The sequence below is a fragment of the Rhamphochromis longiceps genome, linkage group LG14 (assembly GCF_057381845.1).
Source record: "Rhamphochromis longiceps isolate RC_006_pf linkage group LG14, R_longiceps_female_GT1.1, whole genome shotgun sequence".
NCBI lineage: Eukaryota > Metazoa > Chordata > Actinopteri > Cichliformes > Cichlidae > Rhamphochromis > Rhamphochromis longiceps.
The window spans coordinates 36,573,253-36,597,040 of NC_140570.1; the positions used below are offsets into that span (position 1 = coordinate 36,573,253).

At 39.4% G+C, this 23,788-nt stretch overlaps 3 protein-coding genes across 5 annotated transcripts in view; 1 reads left to right on the forward strand and 2 right to left on the reverse strand.

The window, feature by feature from the left end:
- Positions 1–1,476: 1,476 nt before the first annotated feature.
- Positions 1,477–7,034, reverse strand: sertad3 (SERTA domain containing 3). Of its 3 annotated transcripts, XM_085380509.1 has the most exons (3): positions 6,000–6,248; positions 3,541–3,797; positions 1,477–3,309 (listed from the first exon to the last, which is right to left on the reverse strand). In XM_085380509.1, the coding sequence occupies exons 2-3, from the start codon at positions 3,791–3,793 to the stop codon at positions 2,879–2,881; spliced, it is 684 nt and encodes a 227-aa protein (XP_085236635.1). In that variant the 5' UTR covers positions 3,794–3,797; positions 6,000–6,248; the 3' UTR covers positions 1,477–2,878. The 3 variants fall into 3 exon arrangements, with proteins under 3 accessions (XP_085236635.1, XP_085236634.1, XP_085236632.1); XM_085380508.1 differs by lacking the exon at positions 6,000–6,248 and adding an exon at positions 6,888–7,034 and having other exon boundaries at positions 1,477–3,797; XM_085380506.1 differs by having other exon boundaries at positions 1,477–3,797; positions 6,000–6,250.
- A 914-nt stretch (positions 7,035–7,948) lies between these two features.
- On the reverse strand, positions 7,949–12,217 carry blvrb (biliverdin reductase B). Its single transcript, XM_085380709.1, has 5 exons — positions 12,025–12,217; positions 10,602–10,763; positions 9,328–9,417; positions 9,107–9,238; positions 7,949–8,477 (listed from the first exon to the last, which is right to left on the reverse strand). Exons 1-5 carry the CDS (start codon positions 12,107–12,109, stop codon positions 8,323–8,325), a joined length of 624 nt encoding a protein of 207 aa, XP_085236835.1. The 5' UTR covers positions 12,110–12,217; the 3' UTR covers positions 7,949–8,322.
- A 1,552-nt stretch (positions 12,218–13,769) lies between these two features.
- Positions 13,770–23,788, forward strand: part of sptbn4b (spectrin, beta, non-erythrocytic 4b) — a 113,969-nt gene continuing 103,950 nt past the window's right edge. The window contains exon 1 of the mRNA XM_085381049.1: positions 13,770–14,086. The gene's annotated coding sequence lies outside the window, so the exon portion shown is untranslated. The remainder of the gene's footprint in view (positions 14,087–23,788) is intronic.

Here is a 23,788-nt window from a genome sequence, read left to right on the forward strand (position 1 = left end):
CACCACAGCCTGAGTATTGTCGCTTATGTCCAAACTGGTTTCTTTATGACAACAAGTTCCCTGCACTCTTACACAAGTTTAACATAAAAAAAACTCTGGTATGTGATGCACAAAGATAATGAAATTAGTCTTTTTTTTTTTCTTTACACAGTTGCATATTTTATTACAAAACATCAGTACAGGTAAACAGGTTGTCAAAAATACACAGTATCTGGGCATTCTGCCCTACACTTTAAAACATCTTACAAATCTCTAAAGCGTAGAGGAAAAAAGTAAATAAAATAACTGCCATGACGGTATTTTAATATACCATTAGTAATATGTCAGTGTGATACGATAATAAATTACTCACTGTTGACAAAACGAGTCATTCATAAATATTTTGGAGTTGCAAGCCAGCTACTCAGAAAGGACGTATGCATAGAAAGCAACTTCAATACATAACCTGGATATAAAAATAAAAAAACCAGCACTTGGGGTGCTTCCTCAAACATTTCATCCCGTCGGGTATTTTAGCAAAGTTGGTATAAATTCCTACATGTTCCTACAGTAACATCTAACAGAACTGAAAATGAACTTGTTCCCTGAAATGTCACCTTTTCTAAAATAAATACTGTTAGTTGAACAAACTTATGAATCCATATTATGACAAAACTGCCACAAAAGAAACCACTGAGAAAGTGAAGCCTGCTAAAACTGGCAGAAACTGACCTGATTCATGAACTGCTCACAGCGTGGAAGTCAGCACCATCTGGACTCAATCACCTGATCAATAATACATCTGAACAACAAAGTGCTGTTGCATAACGGCTGCAGATACCCGAGGTGACGTGACCAGTGGCTTTGGACTGTCACGCTTGAGTGGGTGAGGATGCTTTGTATATCATCACAGTACTGTAAAGGCTCTAAAACATCTTTTTAAAGGAAAAAAAGAAAAACTAAAATACAACAGTGCACAGAGCGGTTCACAACCACCATCTGTCACATCATTTCCTGAGCCACAGCTGCACTCAGGAAACTCTTCAGACGAGACTAATTCTGCTTTCACGCTTTTCAGTCTCTGCGTGAAACGCCAAAATCCACCAAACGCGGTAACTATTTTGTTAATGAACTAAATGCTGTTTCTGTGAACATCTTTTAGCCAATCCACCCGATCAATACTTTTGATGATAATCTTTGATTCCTGCCCATTTTTACTGTTTGAAATCCTGACATTAATAAAAAAAAAAAGAGGTTAAGTGATTTCTCTACTGAAGATTTGACCTATAACATTAGTGTTTCAGCCATCCTCTCCATCCAATATCAGTCAAATCAAATCTCAGAGCTCACACTTTACATTTGTGGTAACAAGGAGTTGTCTCATGTGCTGCCCTGACAGTCAAATCGCTGCATGGATGAACACCAGTGCATGACTGAAAGCTGCCTTTTCTTACATCCACACTAACACTTTTTAAATGAAAATGATCTCCGTTCTGATTGTTTTAGCAGTTTTTATAAATCTCTCCAAACCAGTGGTTCTCAAACTTTTTATGGCATACCCCACTTCAGAAGCCAAAAAAAACACCCCAATCCCTAACAAATAACAAAAGGGGGGAAAAAAAGTTGGATTTTACTTATACAAGGTGCATATCATCAGTGCAACAGCATCAAACGTATTCCTCCACCCAACAAAGGGGAAAAAAAACATCAGTTTCATTAGAATTTTTCACCCTGTTGTCAATGCCACGCAGTTTGAGAACCACTCGTCTAAACTAGCATGCTGACTGCTCAGGTAAACTGAGCAAGCCTGCGTCGGTGTAAAGAGAAAGAAGGCACACCGAGGACTAATGCAAATCTTAAAATGGTCCTTTAAAAGGAAAAAGATCTCCGTGCAGACACGCGTTTCTGACACATTAGAAAACAAGCATGTCTGCCTGCTCCATCACCGCCGACCATTAAAAAAAATAATCCAAGCTCAGACTGCATTTTTAAAAACTCTCAGTGTTAGGCGTCTTCTATAGCGGTGTGATTGTTAGGTCCAAACACAGTTAAGGTTACAGTTTAAAACTAAATTGTATTAATGTGGATGTACCCAGAGCTTTACTGAAAACACAGTAGCTCACACATGCACTGCAGGCCTGAATGTCCTCAACATTAACTGGCAGAGCTGTGCTGAGACAGTGCACAGACCTTTACCTGTCCCCGCGGTTAAAGGCTGTGTAATGATCGACAGAGGACAGAGCAGACGGCAAGTGAAGGGTGTTCATGCACGCAAGCCGTTTTTATAAACTCTACCAGAGTTTATGATAAAGATGCTCGAGCTAATTCCTTCCCCTCACAAGATTTTGATAAGAGACTGAAGCAGATGCTGGTGGAGAGTGAAGATGGGTACATCAGACTTGGATTGAGGGGGAGGGTTTATGCTTCTGCCCCCTCGGGATCATCATTAGACTGCGAAGTAATGTACAAACCATTAATTTGTACTTAAAATGGATTAAATCCATAATTGTTATTTTTCTCAGTGTTGTACAGACACCTTAAAGTCCAGTGAGGTGATTTCTTTCCTCCTCTTTTTTAACATTAGTCCAGCGACTTATTTGTCCTGTTTGCACATTTTTAAAAAAGCTTGTGCACACAGGATTTTAATAAAAGAAAGAAAGAACCTTTACAGGACTTTAGGAGCGCTGTAGTTTTGTGTAAAGGATAGCTGAATTTAAAAATTCATACACAAAAATAACAACATCAAAATTCTTAAATGAGGGCCACATTTCACAAAATGTTTTTTTTAAAACAAGTAGTCGCTCCACAGTTAACCCAAAGATACTGTTTTAAAGGCGGTCGACAGCTCTTAGGGGGCTTACAACAGTCACTATACATAATAAGTGTTGCCTTGTATTCATCATGCCAACTGGCCAATCAGAGCAGGCTGGGCATTTTGGGAGGTGGGTGTTATAGAGTGTGGTGAGAAAGGGGAGTGGGGGGAGAAAGGTGGCAGGTACATAAACAGGTCATCCCCAGCTGTGTGTCCACCTTCAGTGCTTCTGTGCCCAATCACTCCCATGTCTATGTCTACCAGGGATGTGTCTATATCCTGGAACAAGTCCTCCACAGTGAAATCCCCAAGGTAGCTGGACCTCATTACCTCCATGCTGCCGTCTTCCTGCTGCTCCCTGCAGTCACCGGGATCTCTGAGACCGTGATTTACCAAGGCCACGCTTCCCTCATAGGGCTTGGACATGTTCTCCAAGGGCCTGAGGGGTATCCGTGGAGGTGGCTGAGGATTCCCGTCTATAGTAGAGTCCAGTGCGGCAAGAATAGAGGAAATGACAGCTGAAAGAGATGAATCAGTATCAGTGGACATCGATCCCCAGTCCTCATCATCCTCTATACTGATATGGAAATTTGATTCACTCGAGTAGTTTGTCTTTTCAGTAGAATTTGGTGAGTAATTTAAGGAAACCATGGGGCAGGTGGCCAGAGCTGAGCAGCTGTCAACCGTTACAGCAGAATGACGTTTTGCTGCAGCGGCAATACTTGCTGTCAGTGCAGATGAAGCAATACCTGGAGGTTCTGACACCTCCACGTTGACTGATGGTACCATAGACATCTGCAGGCTGATCTGCCGCAGGGTGTTGGCTATCAGGACGGACCGTCGCAGGCTGGGCTCACGTAGCTGCTGGGAGAACTGATACTTGTTGAGGGAAACTGTGAGCAGAAACTGCTGCTGGCTCTCCCAGGTGGGAGCTCTGTAGTCTGAAGCCTCCTCCTCTATGGATAGTTTGCGCTTCTGCCCCTTCGGCATCATCATCGTCATTAAGCTGCAAAATAAGGCACAAATGTTACTGGGTTGTAATAAATATATCACAGGTCATATTTTGTGGTTTTTACATTTAGAATCACTTGAATTCAAAAACTGAAGCTGCAAAAGAATAATATCAAAATGCTGCAACCACCAACAAAGTAATCGACCAGCATTCATCAATAAAAAAAGAACTACAGGATTTTGTTTTAGTTTGGGGGCTGTGGTAAGCATTTATTTATTATAATGTATTTTAAATTAAAAAAGGTACAATTGAGGACCAGATATATGGTCTAAGACAGTAAATATTTAGAGAAATTAGTAGGATTTTTGTGAAGATTGAATTTCACTAACAGAGACTATTTAGACCAGGGATGCCAAGTTCATTATGGTTGTGAGCCACGTTGATCTTAAATGGGCCGAGCCAGCGAAACTCTTCCTTCTGTAGAAGTGAAGATATTTAACTAGACGTTTAATGTAAGAAAAAGAAGTGACATTTCAACCAGCACACCTCCCCTCAGCTTTTCTACATGACAAAGAAATGCTACTGTAGCAAATCTGTCAACACAAATAAATAAATGTGTCAAATTACAGAACATTTTCCAGTAGCTCACTGCTCATTCACATTTATTCACAGACTATTTCTATTTTCTCTCCCCATGAACCCACTGAGAAAAACAACTAATAATAATTTCAAAAGTAGACGGTGGGAAAAAAATCATTTTTTTAGTAATACTACACCATATACCAAAATAAATTTACACAATCTAGCCCCACCCTCACATTTTCCAAAACCGGACATAGGCCAGATTGGAGTCTTGGCCAGGTCGATTCTGGCCCTCGGGCCTTATGTTTGAAAAAACAAAACAAAAAACAAACAAACTCAAACCACAAGCCTGCGAAAGATCTGCTTAAATTCACCCCACTTTTAAAAAATGTGCCAGACAACAAAAGGTGTCATTTCTTGTTTACCGCAAAAATGATATTACAAACCAGATGATGCCCGAACGATGTTAAGATGCAAAACAGAGTGCAGTATCTCAGCCTCTCACCTTTATATTTACATATGGACATACAGAGTTTCTGTAACTAGCAGGGTTCAACATAACAACTGTCCCTGTCTTGATGTCCCCAGTAAAAAGTGTGTTGGCTGTTCACATCACCTCGGAAGCAAACCGACTAAATTAACCATATCCTTTATCAAAATATCTGCTGAGATAGTTTACTGTGCAAATCAAGAAGAAGCAAAAATTAAAGTTATCTGTATGCAGATAAACTCTTTAGTTTATAATATAGTTGTTATAAGATCATAAAATAAATCCTAAAAATGTGACTGATTTTTCTGTACCCTTTGCTGAAGGATAACAGCACAGGGGCAAGCCTAAAGAAAGCACTTACTCCAGTAAATGTATTTTAAAGCTTTAACTACTAATTTATTACAAAGTTCGATCTCAATACAAAAAAAATTGCAAATAATTTATATTTAATTACTACAGTTAAATTACTAGTACATAAAATACATTTTGATTGTCAGGTATAACAATACAGGAGTCTAAAAATTCTGACTGGCTTCCTTTTTTAAGCTTTTTGTTTACCCCACAACTGATTTTACAAACCAGGTGATGCCTGTTAAGATGCAAAAAGTGGGGCAATTTTCGAAGAATCTCAGCCTTTCGCCTTTACATTTGACTACTGTAAAAATTCTAGGCCAGTGGAGAAAACTGCTGCATTAAACTAGACAATTCATTTTTATAATCCAAACAACTTATCTAGGTGTAAAACAGCTTTTCAAACCATGTCTCAGTCTTGTGTGGGAATCGCCACACCACCAAATTGCAGTCTTTTAGTAAAAATGCTAATTAATGAGACGATCCGTAACACTACACCCCTGGATAAAGTTTGGAAACACATGGATTTTTAAAATAACAGTTAAAAGAATCTCAGGACCTGCCCTTGTAGAGCTCAGACTAAAATGGTGAGCCTGTAAATGAGCATAACAATGTGGGTACTTTAAATGGAGAGTGGGGGTTGTAACTCTGGTTTCACCGCGTAGGAGGGAAACAGTCTCGCCCGAGGCCATCGGGTAAAAATACAAATTAATTCGACTTACAGTCGAAATAATCGACTGAACGGAGTTAAAACCGATCTTAATTAGCCCACCAAACAATAAGTTCGCGATCAAACACATGTGGGAAGTAAGAGTTGTTTTAAGCAAACCAACCTGTTGAATCACTTCCCGTCTCTCCGCCGTGAGTTTAGTCGTCAATGCTTTTGCTGCCTTCGCTTCGACCTGAACTGGCAAATTTACCCTTAAGTTTTACTCGGTTCATTCATAAATAAGTTAACGATTAAACATCGATTTAAAACTCTTGTTCTAATTTAAAAATCCCCAAACGCTCTTACGTCGTTAGCTTCAAGTCTGCCTTCGCCTTCTCCCGCCCGTGATTTGAGTTTCATACCAAGAGGTTCAGAGTTGGGGGTTGGCTATAGGAAGGCATTGTGGGTAATGGAGTTTTTATACGTTACATTCCACCAGAGTAGTTTCCATGTACGAAACGCATTAAATACACGCTAAACGAGCTGTACGGCTAATATATTCTAAAGTTTACATTTATTAAACTTGGAAATAGTGTAAATTAACCCCTGCTGCAATTACCAGTTTGTTTAAATTCTTATTATATAATATTCTTTGCACTAATTCCTAAATGATTACATCACCAAGTGAAGTTGGATTCCAGTCCTTATACTGGCTTTAGTACAGACTCTTTTATTAAAAGAAGAAGAAAACTGGAATAATACTTGCTGAATAAACTTAAAATTCAGCGAGTTCTAATTCATCTGTGTTTTAAGTTAAATGCTAGACTTTCAAGATTGAAATGATTCCAGTAGATTGATTTTATATCCAATTCAGAATTTTAAAATGTATACACATAAATGTCTACACATTTCTGAGCATGGCACTGAAAAATCAAAACAAGAAAGAATAAACGAAAAGGAAAATACGTATGGATCCCACATGTACCTGTCATACACAGCAAAGGTCATTTTAAGCCCAGTAAAATTAATTAGTTTGAATCAGTCTTCTTCAAAGCAGATGAGAGTTATTTACCTGAAAGCGACCGTCAGTGAAGGCCCCACTCTACTGCCCCAGATCACGAGCGTTTATGTTTTTATGGTTTCGATTTTAATTGTAACACCCGACTTTCAGTCACATGAAGAACCGGATAGTCAACTTTAAAAGGACAGCTGTAGCTGCTCCTCTGCTTCTGCACTGAGAAGCATGACGTGCTCGAAATATAAAGTAAGTTCCGGTTGTGGCTTTCAAAATAAAACCAAAGTCCTCCCCCCTGTCAAGCCTAATCATAACTCTACACACTGAAAATATGCAGTTCTGTTATTTGTTCTCCCTAGTCTCGGGTAAAGTTTGGGGATTAAAAAAAAATCTATGTATGTATTTGATTCTCTCCAAAATAAAGGGTCAGGGTGGGGGAGTGGCTGGGGTCATCGTCAAAGATTACTTAAGACCTCATAGTGTTAAAAAAAAAATAAAAAAATCAATGGATAGTATATATCAAGTTTCAAAGTGATCACTTACAGTTTTCAGTTAATAAGAAATTAAATTATATTAAAGTCCTGCTAGAAATGTCTTCCCACTTGGCAGCCATCCTTGAATCCTTGCAGGCAGTTACTTTTTAAGTATTGTTTGTAATTCACAGGTTATAATCCAGGAGTATTAAAGTGGGATTCTTTGAATCCCAAGTCCCTTCTTTTTATAATCTAATGTGCCTGAATATAACCTTTGCATTATAAATGTCAATGAGTGGAACTGCTGTGCGCTGTAAAATGTGTGAAACTAGAAACGGTGTAAAAAGGCGTATTCACGCCTCACTTTTTTTTTTTTTTTTTTAAACACCCAGTTTATTTTTGAAGTGAAAAGATTTCCTTATTTGTGCAGCCTCTTCACGGTGAATTTGGTACAGCTTGGTCAGAGAACTGTGCAAAATCTAGATATGCTTGGTTGTCTTTTCTGCAGGACACACACAAGGGAGACTGTAACCATTTCGGCTTAAAATACACCCTACCACTTCACCCGCTCGAACATGAGTCGAGGAGTGGAAAACAGATTTAGTTCTCTTTTAAATGTGAAAATGTGGTAAAGTTCAACACAACTTTTAGTACAGTAAAGTCTTTTATTTTTAGGACAATGGTGAGAACAGTAAGACTCATCTCATGATGTAATGATTGAAATGCAGAAGAAGAAAGAAGCAATTAAAGAGCTGAAGTAACACTACAGGTTTGGCACTTGTTTTTTTGAAAAAAAGATGACCATATATGCAGCTAATAATGAAAGAAAATATAAGAAAGGAACACCAAGCAAAAGATGCTAAATCATAATTACAAAAGGGAATAGAAAAGACTGAAGCAAGGACAAAAAAACCCCCACACATTAGCAGTTCAACACAAAACTCTTCCCTTCATTCATCGCTCAACATCAATAACAGGAAGTGATTTTAAACGGGGCATAAGCAGTGTGCACTACAGGACTATTTGTACTCTCCGCACACTCCAACAGTCTTGCCGTCCCACTCCGACGTGGAGAGACACTTGACGAAGAAATGTCCCAGATCGTGTTTAGAGATGGCTCTTCCCTTTAGCATGTTCTCTGTCACCACGTAATTCTCTGTCAGAGGAAGGTCACCTGGAGATGAGGGCAGAACAAAACATTTAATTTAAGAGAATGTATGAACGCTCTCCTGATTTGCAGCAGAGACGCTGCACTCATTTTAGACCACGACCCACATACTGTCCCATTCTATCTCAAATGGGCTTGAAGAGCAAAACCGCTAAGTAACAGCCGGATGAACAAACTCGAAAATCTTCCCTTCATTGAGTGTAAATGAGTACAAGTCCATTCTGACGATATTTACTTTAACCATTGATTTAGAAAAGAGATTATGAGCAGTCTGACATGTGTGTAGAAAAGTAACTCCTTTCCTTAATCGTCTCACTTCGTTGTAGTAGGCAAGGCCACGATTAAAGACACCTTTTGTAAAACCCGTCTGCAAAATTCAGTACAAGAATTCACCACAAGAGGGCAGCATTTAACAAGGAAGTTTTGGTATAATTGTGCTGCCAACCTAGTATTATATTTTTATGTACAGACAGATGAGTTATAAGTTTTAACATAAAGGTTAAAATTATATTGAACTATACCAGAAACTGTTTTTCTGGACTTTCTTTTTAGCTGGTTTCAATTTTTTCCAGATTGAATAAAGCTGAAAAATGGACCTTTGCAACCAAAACTCTTGGCTTCCTCTTACTACTGACCTCCAATGTGAGGAGGCATGACAGCCACATAGTCCAGCCCTGATGTCTTCAGCACGGTGTACATCCTGTCGTGGTCCTCCGTCACAGGAACCAGACGTGGCGGCACTTTAGAGCGATCCCACAGAAGGAAGGCTGGGAAGAAAAGAGATGAGAAAAATGATTGATTGTACAGACTTCGATGAGCTCTTCAACTTCCTTTTTTTTAACGCAGCGAGGCATACCTGACATGCAGCCGATCACTTTGCGGATTCCACGCGCCTTCATAGCTTCCACTATGTTCTTTGTGCCCTCAGACATCATGGTAGTTGGGCCTAATGAATACAAGTTAGATTAGAGATATTACACACACACACACACACACACACACACACACACACACACACACACACACACACACACACACACACACACACACACACACACACACACACACACACACACACACACACACACACACAACTGCAGAACAGTACTTGATTGTTGTTTTGCTTCATTCCTACAGATGCTCCACTGGGTAAAAGTAAATCCAATGTTTTAGAGAGCACCATAAATATAAACTCAAATCTCTATTATGTGCTTTAGTGACTTAACTGATGATTTAAAAGATCAATAACGTGAGTTAATTGATCTTATAAGTTAATATTAATTTAAAATTTAAAAGAAATGTCTTGTTTTTGGTGGGAAATTAGTCAATTAAATGTTGTTTATGTGATTGTTCGGCTTGTCTGTCCGTTAGCAGGATTACCCAAAGGTCGTAGATAGATTTGCATGAAAATTGTTCCCAGAGGTGGGCTTTGGTCCAAATTTGAAGTGATACAATATTTTGGCTTGATGCACATCTGCATCCAGGGATATTTGAAAGACTTCTTTACCGATGTGAAATAGGAAATAGTAAAAAGTTGAGAAACACTATCTTGATGAATATATCAAAAAGTAATCCAGAGCCAAACATCCCCTGGATCCAAGGACTCAGTTCATGCATGTTGTGGAGGAAATGTTCAGCCCTGGAGGGGAGAGACTTCTCCAGTTTTTATAGAGTTAGTAGTTTCTATACAGTCCTTAATTTATTAAATTATTCAATAAGCTATGCATATGTTATTTAGTTTTATGCTATAATTCTCATTCATCTCTATACTGTGTCTTTTCGATTATGTCAAACTGACCCAATGTCACGTTTTACATGTAATAAGAATGCTTTGGTGACCTCTAGTGAGTGTTTTACATCATTACATCACTGAAATATATAGTCTTTCTCCTGAAAGGTGAACATGTAAGTAAGGAAACTGAATTTTAAGATTCAGTGACTGCATGCAATTACAATTACTATGAATACATGAAACCACATAAACTTAAATCCATGCAGTTCCATTGGTATTAATTTAAGCATTGAAATAAGTCCTCTTGAGTTCAGGTAGGCTGGCGATATGATTGCAAGAGTGCATTTTGATTTAATGTCTTATTATATTTGCTTGTATGTGCAATTCTTCAGCCTTACTGAGGTCATTCCTGGTGCCTAAGATGATAATAACAGCATCCTGGCCCTCCAACGTCTTCTTTACATCGTCTTTCTTGAGCACATCTCCCACCACCACTCTGGATGCCTTGTGGTCATCAGGCAGCTTGGCGGGGTCACGCACCAGCACCGTCACATTGTATCCTAAAAAAAAAAAAGAGAGAGAAAAAAACCCCATGGAAATTAAACTAAACTTCGACCATAAACACCTAATTATGAAACACTTTCACTTATAGCATACTGTGCTTTTTGTTTTGTATTGAAGTCATTGGTTTCTGTGCATGTTGCAGGATCTTACAGTCATGGAAATGTGTTGTTTTTATCAAAGGAACAGGGACTTGTCTTGGTGACACAATGACAACAGATCATCTCACCTGGGTGCCAACCAGCACACTCAAGATGTCACTTTCTCCTGTTTGGTTACTGTGCAGAAACTGCTAGCAACAAACTGCTTCAGAAGCTTTTGTTGCTTGTACTGTTTTTTAATGTGTTCCTATGTAATTTTGTAGTTTTTAGCAGTATTCTAGTCTTCCCTGTACTTTTAATTTAATTTGTTTAATTGGTGCTATACAAATGCAGGTTGACTGGTGACTCTGTGACAGCTTCAGGAGAGATCCCACCCTTTACTGTGGGGGCAAGATAGCAAACAGCTTTTTACTATCAGCTCTCTGTGTCACAAACTGCCGTGACTCAGCAAAACGCTGCCTGTGCCGTTAAACATGAGTCGACTTTTTTTTTGCCATGGGTGAGCAAAAGGAAAGGAAATAGAAATGTTGCTAAATCGAACGAATCATATGACACAGTGTGTTTGTGTAAGGGATTTTGTGAGAGGAGCAGTGGGTTATTGCAGCTGTACTTCTAATGGGGGTTAAAGAAAGTTAGAGCAGAGAGTGACATTCATCGGGGATTACAGTTTACAGTTTACAAATCAGGCCTTGAAATGTGTTCATTCAGTTCATTCAACCCTTTAAAAAAATTAACAAAACTTGACCAAATACATGTGATATAAAAAAAATAATTATGTCATAAATATTCATGCGAAACTTCTGATTTTAACAGGCTGAGGAACATTTCTACCAGCTTTTTGTGAAACTGTTACAGTTAAGATGTGGTTATTACGCAAGGGAATCCCGTGACCTCATGTTTATCACCCTATTGTGACCTCCACAGGTGGACGTGTAACTACCCTGTTACAGGTGCACGAGGACGCTCAGAAAACAGTCTGAAGCATCAAAGTTTGTTTTGCCTGTGCGGAAAACTCCAACTTTAACTCCAACAGTAACAATGCATGAAAAGCCTACTGAAACCCACCTGAGAGACCCCAGTGTGACTCCCGCACGGTTACACAAATACATGATCTCTTCTATTTCGTCTGTAACTTATTTTTATTACTCTTATTCCTCACCTGCAGCTACTGCTATCGGCAGGGTCGCCAGCCCGGTCATTCCCGTGGCTCCAAATATCGCGACGTTTTTAATGGAGTCCGACATCGTTCTTAATAAGCGGGATCCACGAGACAGCAACACCTGGTCAGCTGAAGAGTGTCCGGAGTAGGAGATGCATTCACTTAAAAATACATCTGGCCTTTAACGAAACGCCTCTTTGGCTTGACAGGAAGGCACTTCCGCATCTTAGACTCCGCCTATATGGAGAGTTAAAGGAGCCGTTCAGCTCCTGTGCGTCACTCCAGGGCAGGAATAGCAACCACTACCATGAAAGAGACATTTTTAAAATGTTTTTAGATAAAGATAAAGATTTACAAAATATATTCGATCTTAAAATGAAGGTGAGACAGTTCATTACGTATAAATTAGCCAATCAGAATCACTAATAGGTGGAAGTATAATTCACATTTTTTCCCACCTGTGACTCTGCAGTGAGCTATCTGTGTGAGCTATAGTTGATATACCTAGTTTGATTTATTCCTAATAGTTTTAGAAACCATGAAAGTTAAAGCTGGTGGTGGCAGAGTTAAAAAGTTTAAGATTTCTGTTGGAGGTTACCAGAATGAATACAATTAGAAATGAGTATATCAGAATGACTGTTCAGATTGGAAACAAAGTTAGGACATGAGCAGAGGAGGAATAGTGGATATACTGGACATAGGATAGGACAGGGAGGGTGAAAAGAGGAAGACCTCAGAGAATGTGTATGGATGTAGCAAAGGAGGACATGCAAAGAGTTTGAGTGTCAGGATGCAAGACACTAAATGAGATGGAGGTAGATGATCTGCTATGCTTTTCGAATCAATTACATTTTATTTATATTGCACCAAATCGCATTCAGTGCATCATGGGAATCACCCAGCATCCTAGACCCATTGCAGCATAACTAAGGGAGGATTCAAGTTCACCTGATCCAGCCCTAACTAACTTTATATAAAAGGAAAGTTTGAAGCCTAATCTTGAAAGAAGAGACAGTGTCTGTCTCCTGAATCCAAACTGGGAGCTGGTTCCATAGAGACGGACCTGAAAGCTGAAGGCTCTTCCTCCCATTCTACTTTTAAAATTCCCAGGAACCACAAGTAAGCCCTAATCCAGTACTATGGGCTCTTTAAAACAAGATGGAGCCTGATTATGTGGTGACACTTAAAGAGAGCAAATGAAAAAAGGAAGAGGAACATTTTGCAGGTGTACTGCAACTCTTTTAATTTTTTTTATATGTAGCCTTCGTCACGCTTAAAAGACATGAAATAACGTCCTTATTTCATGTGACAATGTCTTAAAAAAAGGTTATTTGAAAAAAGAGAATAAAAGTTAAAAGGGAGTTTTAAAAAAGGAAAAATCAACAGCTAACTTGGACTTTCTTCCTAAATGTGTATTAATTAAAAATATTTACCAGTGTTTTCAGATAAGAATAAGAATATTGATCTCAAAGAGAAATTCGCATAGATGTATTATGTGCTGGTATTTCTAACTTTTGTGATATTTCTTTTTTGTTCTTCTTTAGCCTTTGAATCAATTTGCTGAAACGCGGCCTCTTGTGGTTATCCGTTAAAATTCGTCACCGTCAGCGTCTCTCTCTCTCTCTCCCGTTCTCTCTCTCTCTCTGCCATTGATGCTGATATTTCTCCTCAGCATCACCAGCGGAGAGGAGGAGGAGGAGGAGGAGGAAGGAGAGGTTGTGTCAGGTGGAAACTGGGACCTCTATGGATATCACCATCACCCTCCACCGGCACTGAACCTCAGCATCTCCCGGCCGGCGGTCAGCGCTGCAGGCACGCAGCGCTCTTAACGTGCGCTAAGGCGCAGTTTTTGCACAGTGCACACCCCCCGCGGTGCTTCAGTAATTACCCAAACCAGCCGCTTCCTCGTGTAATAGGGACTAATCGAGGGAAAACCCTGCTGGAATAAAAGCGGAGCGTCAGTCTCCTCCATTGATAAACCGCGCTCCTCATCGATTCGAGCCAGCGACGTCTTGGTGGAGGAGGACGAAACCAAACCAAAAAACTGACACTGAGGCTAAAGGTAAGGCCGATAAAAACGCAAAAAGATGCTTCCTTTTCCCTTGGTTGTCGTCTCATTCCCCGTGTGAGAGCAAGGAGTCGAGATGCATGGGATTTTTTTCCTCCTTTTTTGCCGGGATGCCGGCCTGCATTTGGGTGCAGGGTACCGCAGTGATCCGGCAAAGGGACGGACCGTTTCGTGTCTTATTTCCACTTACATGTGTACGTGATGCATGCCTGGAAAGGTGCTTATGATGCCTGCTGGATCTGATTGTCTAATTTAAAAGGAGAAATGAGCTGAGAAACAGAAAGCGGCCTAGTTTTTTTGTGGGCTATGGTACGCGGTTGCATGTTTTAGCTTCTGTGTAACCTTTACTTTAAATTAGAGATCATTTATTTGGTTTCTAGCTACAGACTGCACACTGTACCCGTATGCACACTGCAGCAGAACTTCACAAGAATAAATATCGACAGTAATGCTCTATGCAGTATTTTAGTAGGAAGTTAAAATGTGCCTGTGGTCTCCTTATGTGACTTTACATTACTCTCGCTTTTCTGCACCTTTCTTCCCAAATCCTGGAGGGATTTTGCTGTCTTGGAAGGGGTGGTTGTAGATTGACTCAATTCATGCTTTAGTTTGACAAGGCCTGAAGCAGCATACACTGCTTCAGCAACACAAGTAGGAGATGCAGTGCAGCCTGTCTAATGTCTGTTTGATCACTGCTGCAAAAAAAGTGACTACAACCCCTGTTGTGCACGGAGACATGTCACGGGCCATTGTTTGTCCTTTCTGTCTTGATCTGAAGTTTGCATGCAGGTGGGAGTTAGTTGGTTATCTCTACTTTGTGACTGTACTGGAACAACATGAATAAAAGAAGAGGGAAGAAGTGAACAGAGGTATGCGGTTATCTGAATTCATTTAATCATTAATACCAAACTGCTAACGGTACTTACTGTAAGTTTTGTGACTTTTTTGGACCCATTTGAGCCCCTTACTCCAGTGTCTCTCAGTGGGTTTATGTTGCACACAGTACTGTGAACCTTTTCATACCACATGTGGTGCTCAGCAGGTTTCTATAACCTGAATCCATTGCATTTTGTGGTATTTCAGTTTGTCTTGAGTCACTCATGTAATACAAAAGTTTAACAGTTTGAACCCAGCTAGATCCCATTTCAAAGTGAACAAAACATGTGGTGGTAAGCAAGATTACTTCATGTATTTTAAATATTTAAAAACACTTTACCTTTAAAATGGCACAGGTTGTTCAGGTTTCTTCGGGGACTTGTTGGGGGATTGTTCCAATCATCCAAGAGGACTTATCGTGGTTCCTGTGTCTATTCCCGTAACCCTAGACTTCAGACTTCAGGGCTGGGATCAGCGACTGGGAGCACAACTTGTTCTTTTTGTGCTTGGCTGCATGTTTTGAGGACTTTGTTTGCTGCAGAGCAAGCTTGCTTCTACGTTTGTATTGCACGATGGAATCATATTTGAACACCATGTCTAAAATCTTTGCACAGCAGTGTGAATATTGTATACATTTATGGTGTTTCTCAGCTAGATAGAATTACTCTTCTTGTTGTCCCTGTCTTCTCTGGATGATCAACAGCATCTTTAGGATACTGAAGCTCTCTGCTGTTTATCAGACCACAAGGTCACTGTTTTAAGAGGCGTGTTCTTGTCGACTCAGAATTTGGGTGTGGTTGCTGCCCTTGCTTACAGATGCAGGTTCACTGTGCTGAGGTGAAGTGACTCAAAGTGACTCAGTGCAGTGTGTAAAGTGCGTACTGTGTGACGTCACAGTGAAGGATCTTGTGTGTGCGTGTGTGTGTGAGTGAGTGTGAAGGAGAAAAGGAGAGACAGCATCACTCCCTCAAAGAATGATCCAGATTCCATATATTTTGTCAGGTAATATCAGTGTGGATAAAGTTTGGGATTAAACCTGGGGTCATGTTTGGGTCAGAATGACAGTCAAACGTAAAGTTAGATTGGATTAAATATTCAATGTTCGGTTCACTGTTAAATGTTAATGTAAGAGCTGTAGAACATTATTGCTACACATTTGAGTTTGTACACAGATCAATAACAGAAACCTGACTGCAGCAAAAGGATGAAAATTGTACAGAAAATATGAAATTACAAGGGGAAATAAGGCTGAGTGTCAGCATTCTATCATTTGCAACCGTGCACTCACTGGCGGTTTTCCAGCAGAAAAATGTCCAAATGTAGCTGTAGCTATAAACTTTAAATTAACATTTACAAGCTATTGCACTGACTCTATAACTGCTATGTATCTGTTATAGTCACGAGGCAGCAAACATTTTTCCTGTTTGAAACAACACATGAATGCTCTGAAAGCTCACATGTCCCAGTTTTCCACCAGCACTTTAACACTCAGAGAGCATAAAAGATGGACGTAGCTTCCGGGTCTGAAAAGTGAAGCCAAATGTGAAAGTTCCTGCGTTCCTCTTGATTCCTGTGGCTGCAAAAAAACTTCCAGGTTTACAGAAAAAGGAAAACGAAAAAAAACTTACCTTAAACGTGACCTCTGTAAACATTTTTGCCATAGGGTTATGGGCTCAGTCGCTCATTTCAGGTTATAATAAGTAAAAGACGAAGTCCATTTTGTCAATTTTGGCTATTCTAGGTTTCAGAAAGGAGCGTCATGATTCACCCTTCGCACGTAGAAACACCAACAAATCCTCAAGTCGTAGCTTTCGACTTCACTAATGAATGGGTGGCATCATCTTTTAAATACAGTCTTTGCATGAAACAAGTAAACTGAGTTAGATCAATAGTAAAAACAAGAACATACAAACAGAAATATAAGACAATGACTCAACAATTCTACCAACGTGGAGATAAAGGACAAGAAATTCTTAATCTTTAAAGCACAGGTGAGTGCTATTATTTAATTTCAGGGTTATTGTAATGGTATTAAAAGACAGTAGTGTTTACAATAGGCATTTAAATCTAATCTGATCTTAAACGAGCCATCATTGTTGCTCCTGTACAGACAGCTGAATTAGTGCGATTTAGCTACTACAATTGGTAGAATTGAGTTCACTCTGTTCACATGTTCATGTTCAACATGAACATGCTCACATCTTGCTTCCTGTTGATTTGATGGCTGTGATCACACAGAAAATTGATTTTATTGGCAGTGGTTGATGGGATGTTCTTTCATACTGATAAAATAATGCTTGTAAAACTGTAAAAACGCTTTAACTTTGGCGTTTTTTGACAAAGTTATGTTTTAATGGAGAATAATGTGGCGTCTTGAACTTTTCTCGAACCCTCCAAAGTCTGACACTTAATCACTTAATCAATCTTTAGACGTTTTAGTAACCGAGCGTTCTCCTCACAATTGTCAATAGGCAGATGGGATATCAGCGAGCTAGGAGAGGCTGTGATTAATGTCCCCAAATGATGTGTATGTGACGATATTGATGAAGACTAAAGAAAAGAGGGGAGAGGGTGCACTGAGGGTCTGGTCCAGATTAAGCCTTAGAGACACAGAGCTGCTGCCGCTGACTGATTAACACTGGCAGCTGTCTCTCTTTCTTACTCGACTCATCTTTCTGGTGATATGCCCCTATATCTGTCTCAGATCAGTTTCTTTATTTTCCCACTGTCTTTCTATTTCACTTCTTTTTCCATATTTTCCTTCCTTTATCTCTCTAACATCTATATTCCACAATATCACACTTCATTTTCATCTTTCTAGTTTATTGTCTTCTCACCTCGTCTGGTTATATATTTGTCTCTCCCTCATTCTCTCTATCTCTAAATTTAACTTCTATATCAAAAGAGATGGACAGTCCTGCATCCGTGAGGTACTTTAAGCTATTCTTGGATCACTGGTGGAGTAATATAAAGAGAAGAAATTGCTGACTGGAGAATTCATCATTGCACGGGAGCCGTATTGATCCATACGCAAGATCTGAGGTAGTGTTTTAGTGGGAAGTTTATGAAGTTTCTGTCGACATGCTCTGTGGAAAATGTACCCATGTAAATTAATATTGCAGTTTTAATTTGTTCCACTATATATGTGTGTAGCAAATGCCTGATATAACTTAATCCCCCCTTCCAAAACTGTTAAAATCACAATGAGCCACATATTTGCAGTAGATGAACAAGAACACTATAGACATTTCTTTTTTTTTATCAACATCAGAATGGAGGAGAACATCATGAGCTATCATCCTATTTTATATGATCAGAGGAGTCACAGGCAGCTAGCTGGGTAAAACTGGCTTTGTTAAACTGCATTGTGGGTACATATTATATGACTGGTTGGTGCCCCTGTTACACATGCATTGGGAAAGATGGGAAAAAAGATAGTAAAAAAAGTATAATGGTATAAAAGAGAACAGTGGTGGGCAGTAGGTGCTAGAGCCATCCCTTATTTCTTTATGTCTTCCAAGGAAAATGGGAAATAAGTTGTCAGCTTTCTTGTCAGTTCTTTATGTTGTCTTTAGAAATAGTTCTCCTGGCTTCTGGAAGGACTTTTGTTCTGTTTTCTGTCAAGCTGATCTCACACTGCTTCAGTAATGTTAAAGATCAGTGCCTCCACCGAGTTTTACAGATGGCTGTAAAATTACACTCAAGACTCAACTAAGTGGTAAAGTTTAAAAAGTACAATGACATTTAAACTCTTGTCCTGGTTTTGGAATACGTGACTGAAACTGGAAGTAGACTTAATTAAACTTGTATATAATTTACAGACTAGTAATGATGGGATAAACATTCGACCCAGAGAAGCTCATGGGATCCATCAGCTCTTCTTTCAGCTCCACAGTCACACAGTTTATATTAGCACTCGTTCACGTTACCATCATTCTGTGGTCACTGCATGCTGTACATTACCATTGATGACGGAACTGCTTCAATGCAGCATTTCAGGGTTAAGTGTATGTTTCAAGGACACCGGGTGGTTAGCATTTAGACTATGGTCATTCTTTAGTTAGTTTAGAGGCATCAGTGTCAGATACTAATTGCTAAAACACAAGTTGTGGAAGCCAGACAAAGAGGATGAGAGGTTAGGACACAGGGAGTGGTGGGAATAGAGAGAGGACAGCTGCAAAAGTGTGAAGGATAATAAAAGGAGAGAGCAGGGAGGCGGGGCGAGGGGCGTGGGGGTGTTTACATTATGTCGCTGGTGAAACTGTGATTTATTGTGGTGGCTCACTTCAGCAGCATAGCTAGTGAGAGAAGGCCATAATAACACTGAGTGGTTTAGAGGAGAAGATGTAACGACTGACATTTCTGCAATCTCACACATGTATGGATGTAGACATGCAGTAGTAATTACACTATTAGATGATCCCTGAATAACAAAGCAACAGGAAACTTATGAATGATAACTCTGACCAATAATACATTGTTTAAAGTAAACTTCAAACAACTTGTTTTTTATGTGTAACAATAACTGCAACAGTGACAAACTAAGTCATGGTTGACTTTGTGAGATTATTTTTATTTGTATCTTGATATGTAAAACCCTAGAACATAAAAGAGTTATGCTGTCTCTTTACCATGGCTGTATATTGTTACAATAATGGAAGTTTATAATAAACTTGAACACATTTTCAAGTAGTTTCTGTAAGCCAAAAACTCAGGTTCCAACATTTGTAAAAATAAAAAAATACAAATCTTGTCTCTAATATGGTCAGTGAGTGCAGATATTCCAAATATGGTCATCTCAGGCAAACGAGTCTGGCTGTGGCACAGAAGCCCCTCCCACCTGCTTTTTAAGCCAGTCAGAAGAAAGTCATCTTAAAGGGAGGAGAGCTAAAACTGCATGTTTCAGACAGCGGTGGATGCATCGAGGCTTAGCGCAAGAAAACTGCGAACCACGCAGTGCTACTTTAAAAGCAAAAAAAAAAGACAAAAAAGAAAGAAAGAAAATAGAGTTGGAAGTGAGCAGAATAAATCCATTTAGAGTTTTTTTGTCAAAAAGAGTGCAGTTCTGTGCAGATATTCGGCTTATGTTTTTGTTTTAATGGGATAATATGCCTGTGCATTTAGTCAGATTTTAAGCTTCAGTTACAATTTTGGCTTCCAGTGATTATCAAAACAAAATCTCTGAGATTATATGATTATATGATTATTGTGCTTGGTTCTTACTTTGCTTTTGGTACTCTCTAAATTTACCGACTACCAGGCTGTGGAGGGTTTAATTCAAAATCTTTCTTTTTTTATCTTTGGATGAAAGTTCAAGAAAATTTACTCCCAAGAAATGAATTCTACGAGCAGTTGTATTAAAAGATCATAATCTCAATATTGACCGAATTAATTGTGGTTTTCATTTCTGCTCTACTCAAACAGCCCTAATGGATAGCTGTGGATTCTAGGCTATTGATTAAGCAAAAGAAATCAACTGAAATGTGACAGGCATGTCTTAAAAGAACCGATTAAGGGTTAACGTTCAAAAGCTTGTTTAAATGTACAGGAAAAACTGAGACACAATCTCTCATACCCATGTCAATAAGACTGACAGATACAAGTCTGGATGATAAAACCTCAAAGTAAAGAGAACAGCTAAAAGAGTCACGACTGAGCTGAAACGCAGTCACGTAAACACACTCAAACCACCTGGGGAGAAACAGAGATGGCCACCCTGGATGTAGAACATTTCCTTTTAGATGCTGTCCTATAAACCACAGTGATATAGGGTTCAGGTCCACCTGGAGAAAAACAGAAAAGCTTCATATGATCTAGATTCTCTCCTAAAAGTGAGAGATGAGAAGATATCTCTGGGCAAAGTTCCCATTTTTGCTGTCCTGTCTTTACCAGCGCTAATTTCATTTGTTTCAGTATTATCATCACAGGTTGCCAAGTTCAAGGTGACTTACTGAGATAATTTAGTTTACTGTGAAACAGGCAGATCTTGACATTGGAATGAAATAATATATTTTAATATAAAAATATTTACAAAATAAAATAGGACATGTCACTCTGTAACAAATTATTTAAGCAGTAAAAACTTACCAAACGCGAGTGTTTTATTTTGTATAACTTCTTTCATATTATCAGGTTCCATACGTAAATATGACAGTGTTTGGTTTTATTTGTGCGGTTTTCCACTGCATCTACTGGGCTTTAACAATATATGGAAGATGTCAAAGAGAACACACGGCCACAGATGCAATTCATGCTCTTTCTTCCAACACCATGGAGAGTTCAGAGAGGACGCTGCTGTTTAAAGGTTTGATCTTTCGGTGTTGGCACAGCTGCCTCCTACGAACTCTGTAACCCCGAGAGTTCAACATAAACATCAGAGCAAGATCCCCGTTCTGAATCTGTGTTTTTGATTTTATTTATCAAAACTTTCTGGTCCAAGTTTGTTGTTTTTAACAGTTTTTTTTTAAACTACTGAAATTATATTTGCTGAATTACCAGTGCGGTCAGATTAATAGATGTCTGCATGTGCGCTGAATGCAGTGTGAAACACTATGGTGGACTCGCTTCTGTCGTCGCCTTCTCAGAATAAAACATTTGGAGGTGTTTTGTATTTATGTGGCTGAATGAAAGATCATCAGCAGTATTACTCAGCACTTTCATTTTGAAGCTCACCAGCCCTGATCAGCATCAACTATTCAGGATCCACCAGGTTCATCTGACTCCCCCCCCCCCCCCCCCCCCTGCACCTGCTGGGACATGACTGTGCGTAATTATATGGACTTGTGACATGCTAACTTCACCAGGCAACATCGGCACTTGTTCTGATTTGATTTTCATTATTTTCAGAACTATTTTGAAGCTGTAGTAGTTTAAATGTGTCTTCTGTTTGTCCAGTAGCATCTGATGTTATCACGACACTCCTGGTAGTTAAAGTGTTCTTAATATAGTGGTTAGTAAAACCATTAAACCATAACATATTCTGAGTTGGATCATAGTCAAAGAAGCACCAAAAGCAGCTTTAAAAAAAACCTGGTGACAAAAATATTTGATATGCAGTGATGTAGAGAGATGTCGATGGAGTCCACATCAATAGTTGATGAAGATGCATCTGATTTGAGCACTAAAATGTATTACAGCAGAAAAACAACAGATGTCAGAAGTAATAATAAAGCTGTTTTCTTTGTCTCTCCTGCTTGTGAGCTTGTTCTGCTTTTTGATTTTATACTTCATACAGACAAAGAAAGGGGGGTGGTGATCCTTCTAGCTTACTGCCCACAGTGGTATTTTTCCCTGAAGTTGGACAAGGAAAAGGAGACGAATGTACAATGACAGAAAACAGTGGTGTTACTATCCGTGAAGCTCTGCTACTCTGTGACACAGTCAGTCATTTATTAAATCATTCTTAACCGCTCATCTAATTCATGGTCAGGGGGTGGCTGGAGCCTAACTCAGCTGTTGCTGTATGAGAGGCGGGGTACACCCTGGACATGTCGCCAGTCCATCACAGGGCTAACATAAACAGACAGATGACCATTCATGCTCACATTCACACCTGCAGACAGCACAGAATCGGGTCACGTTATCATACATGACTCTGATTCTCATTCAAGTGAAGCACAGGATTGCTGCCTGTGGACTTAGGACAAGTAGTAACACGTGTATGTTTGCATGTACACTCCACAGTAGGCACCTCAGCTTTTTTGGGGAGTTAAAATCCACCATGTCCCCCAAATATATTTCCATATTTTCCTGGTTCTTCAACAAAGACACATCACACAATATCTTAAGATCTCATGGACATTAACTGTTTTTCCAGAATGATGTTAAAGAAGTTTGATATTATTATTATTATTATTATTATTATTATTGTTGTTGTTGTTGCCAATATTAGAATGAATTTAGTGTTACACAAGTATGAATGCAGATGAAAGTTTGCGGTCACATTTTTTTTTAAACTTTCCTGCAGGCTGTGTTCAGTGTGTCAAAACAGAGCATAAAACAGATAGCCAGCAGTGTGTGTGTGTGTGTGTGTGTGACTGCCTACGGCTGACTGATTCCTGAACAGCTGAGTCTGATTATTAGAATAAAGGTGATAACACACACACACACACACACACACACCAGAGCAGCCTTGTGTTTGATTTGATTGATTTTAGGACACCAGGTGGTTGAGGTTCGGCAAAGAACAAGGCAAGGAGAATAGAGGGCACGCGTGCGTGCGCGCGCACATACACACGCGCAGATACAGCAGTCATGTATTTTGGCTGCAGTTTGACTGATGCGGACTTTTGTTGTGGTTCAACTTTTCCAATCCAATCACCGGCTTTAATCCGTATTTCAGTTTGTTTTATCGCCCTACAAAAATATACAGTTACAGGTTTTTTCCTGCAGTCGTCATCAACTAAAGAGGTTTTAAACGTCCACCACAGGTAACCTAACACAGTTTGGATACAGGATAATTTTCACAACCAGCTTCATTTAGTCATCATCAAATGGTAAGAATTATGAGAGAAAGACACAACAAGAGGTTAATAAAGGGGAAAGCTTGTTGGATGATCCACCATGTGAAGAAAATGTATCTATAAAGTTACAAGTCTTTTAGCTTTTAGCTGGACTGTGGATGTTAGCAGCCCTCAGTCAAAGTGGGTCATATGTCAGGAGGGCTAATGCTAGCATGCTGCCACAAGCTAAGGAGGCACTTAGAAAGCAAACATCTTTGAAAGAAACTTGGCCTACGTCATAAACGAGCTAGATATGAAACAGAAACAGCAACACTATTTTTTGGATTGCATGAAAGTAGGGGAGAGCGGGGTAAGTTGT

Excerpts from the sequence above, each read along its gene's own strand:
- sertad3 (XM_085380508.1), bottom strand. The coding sequence starts at position 3,793 with ATGACGATGATGATGCCGAAGGGGCAGAAGCGCAAACTATCCATAGAG.
- blvrb (XM_085380709.1), bottom strand. The coding sequence starts at position 12,109 with ATGTCGGACTCCATTAAAAACGTCGCGATATTTGGAGCCACGGGAATG. Across the intron at positions 9,418-10,601 it reads AGGCACCAGGAATGACCTCA|GCCCAACTACCATGATGTCT; the intron begins GTAAGGCTGAAG and ends TGTATTCATTAG. Across the intron at positions 9,239-9,327 it reads AGTGATCGGCTGCATGTCAG|CCTTCCTTCTGTGGGATCGC; the intron begins GTATGCCTCGCT and ends TTTTCTTCCCAG.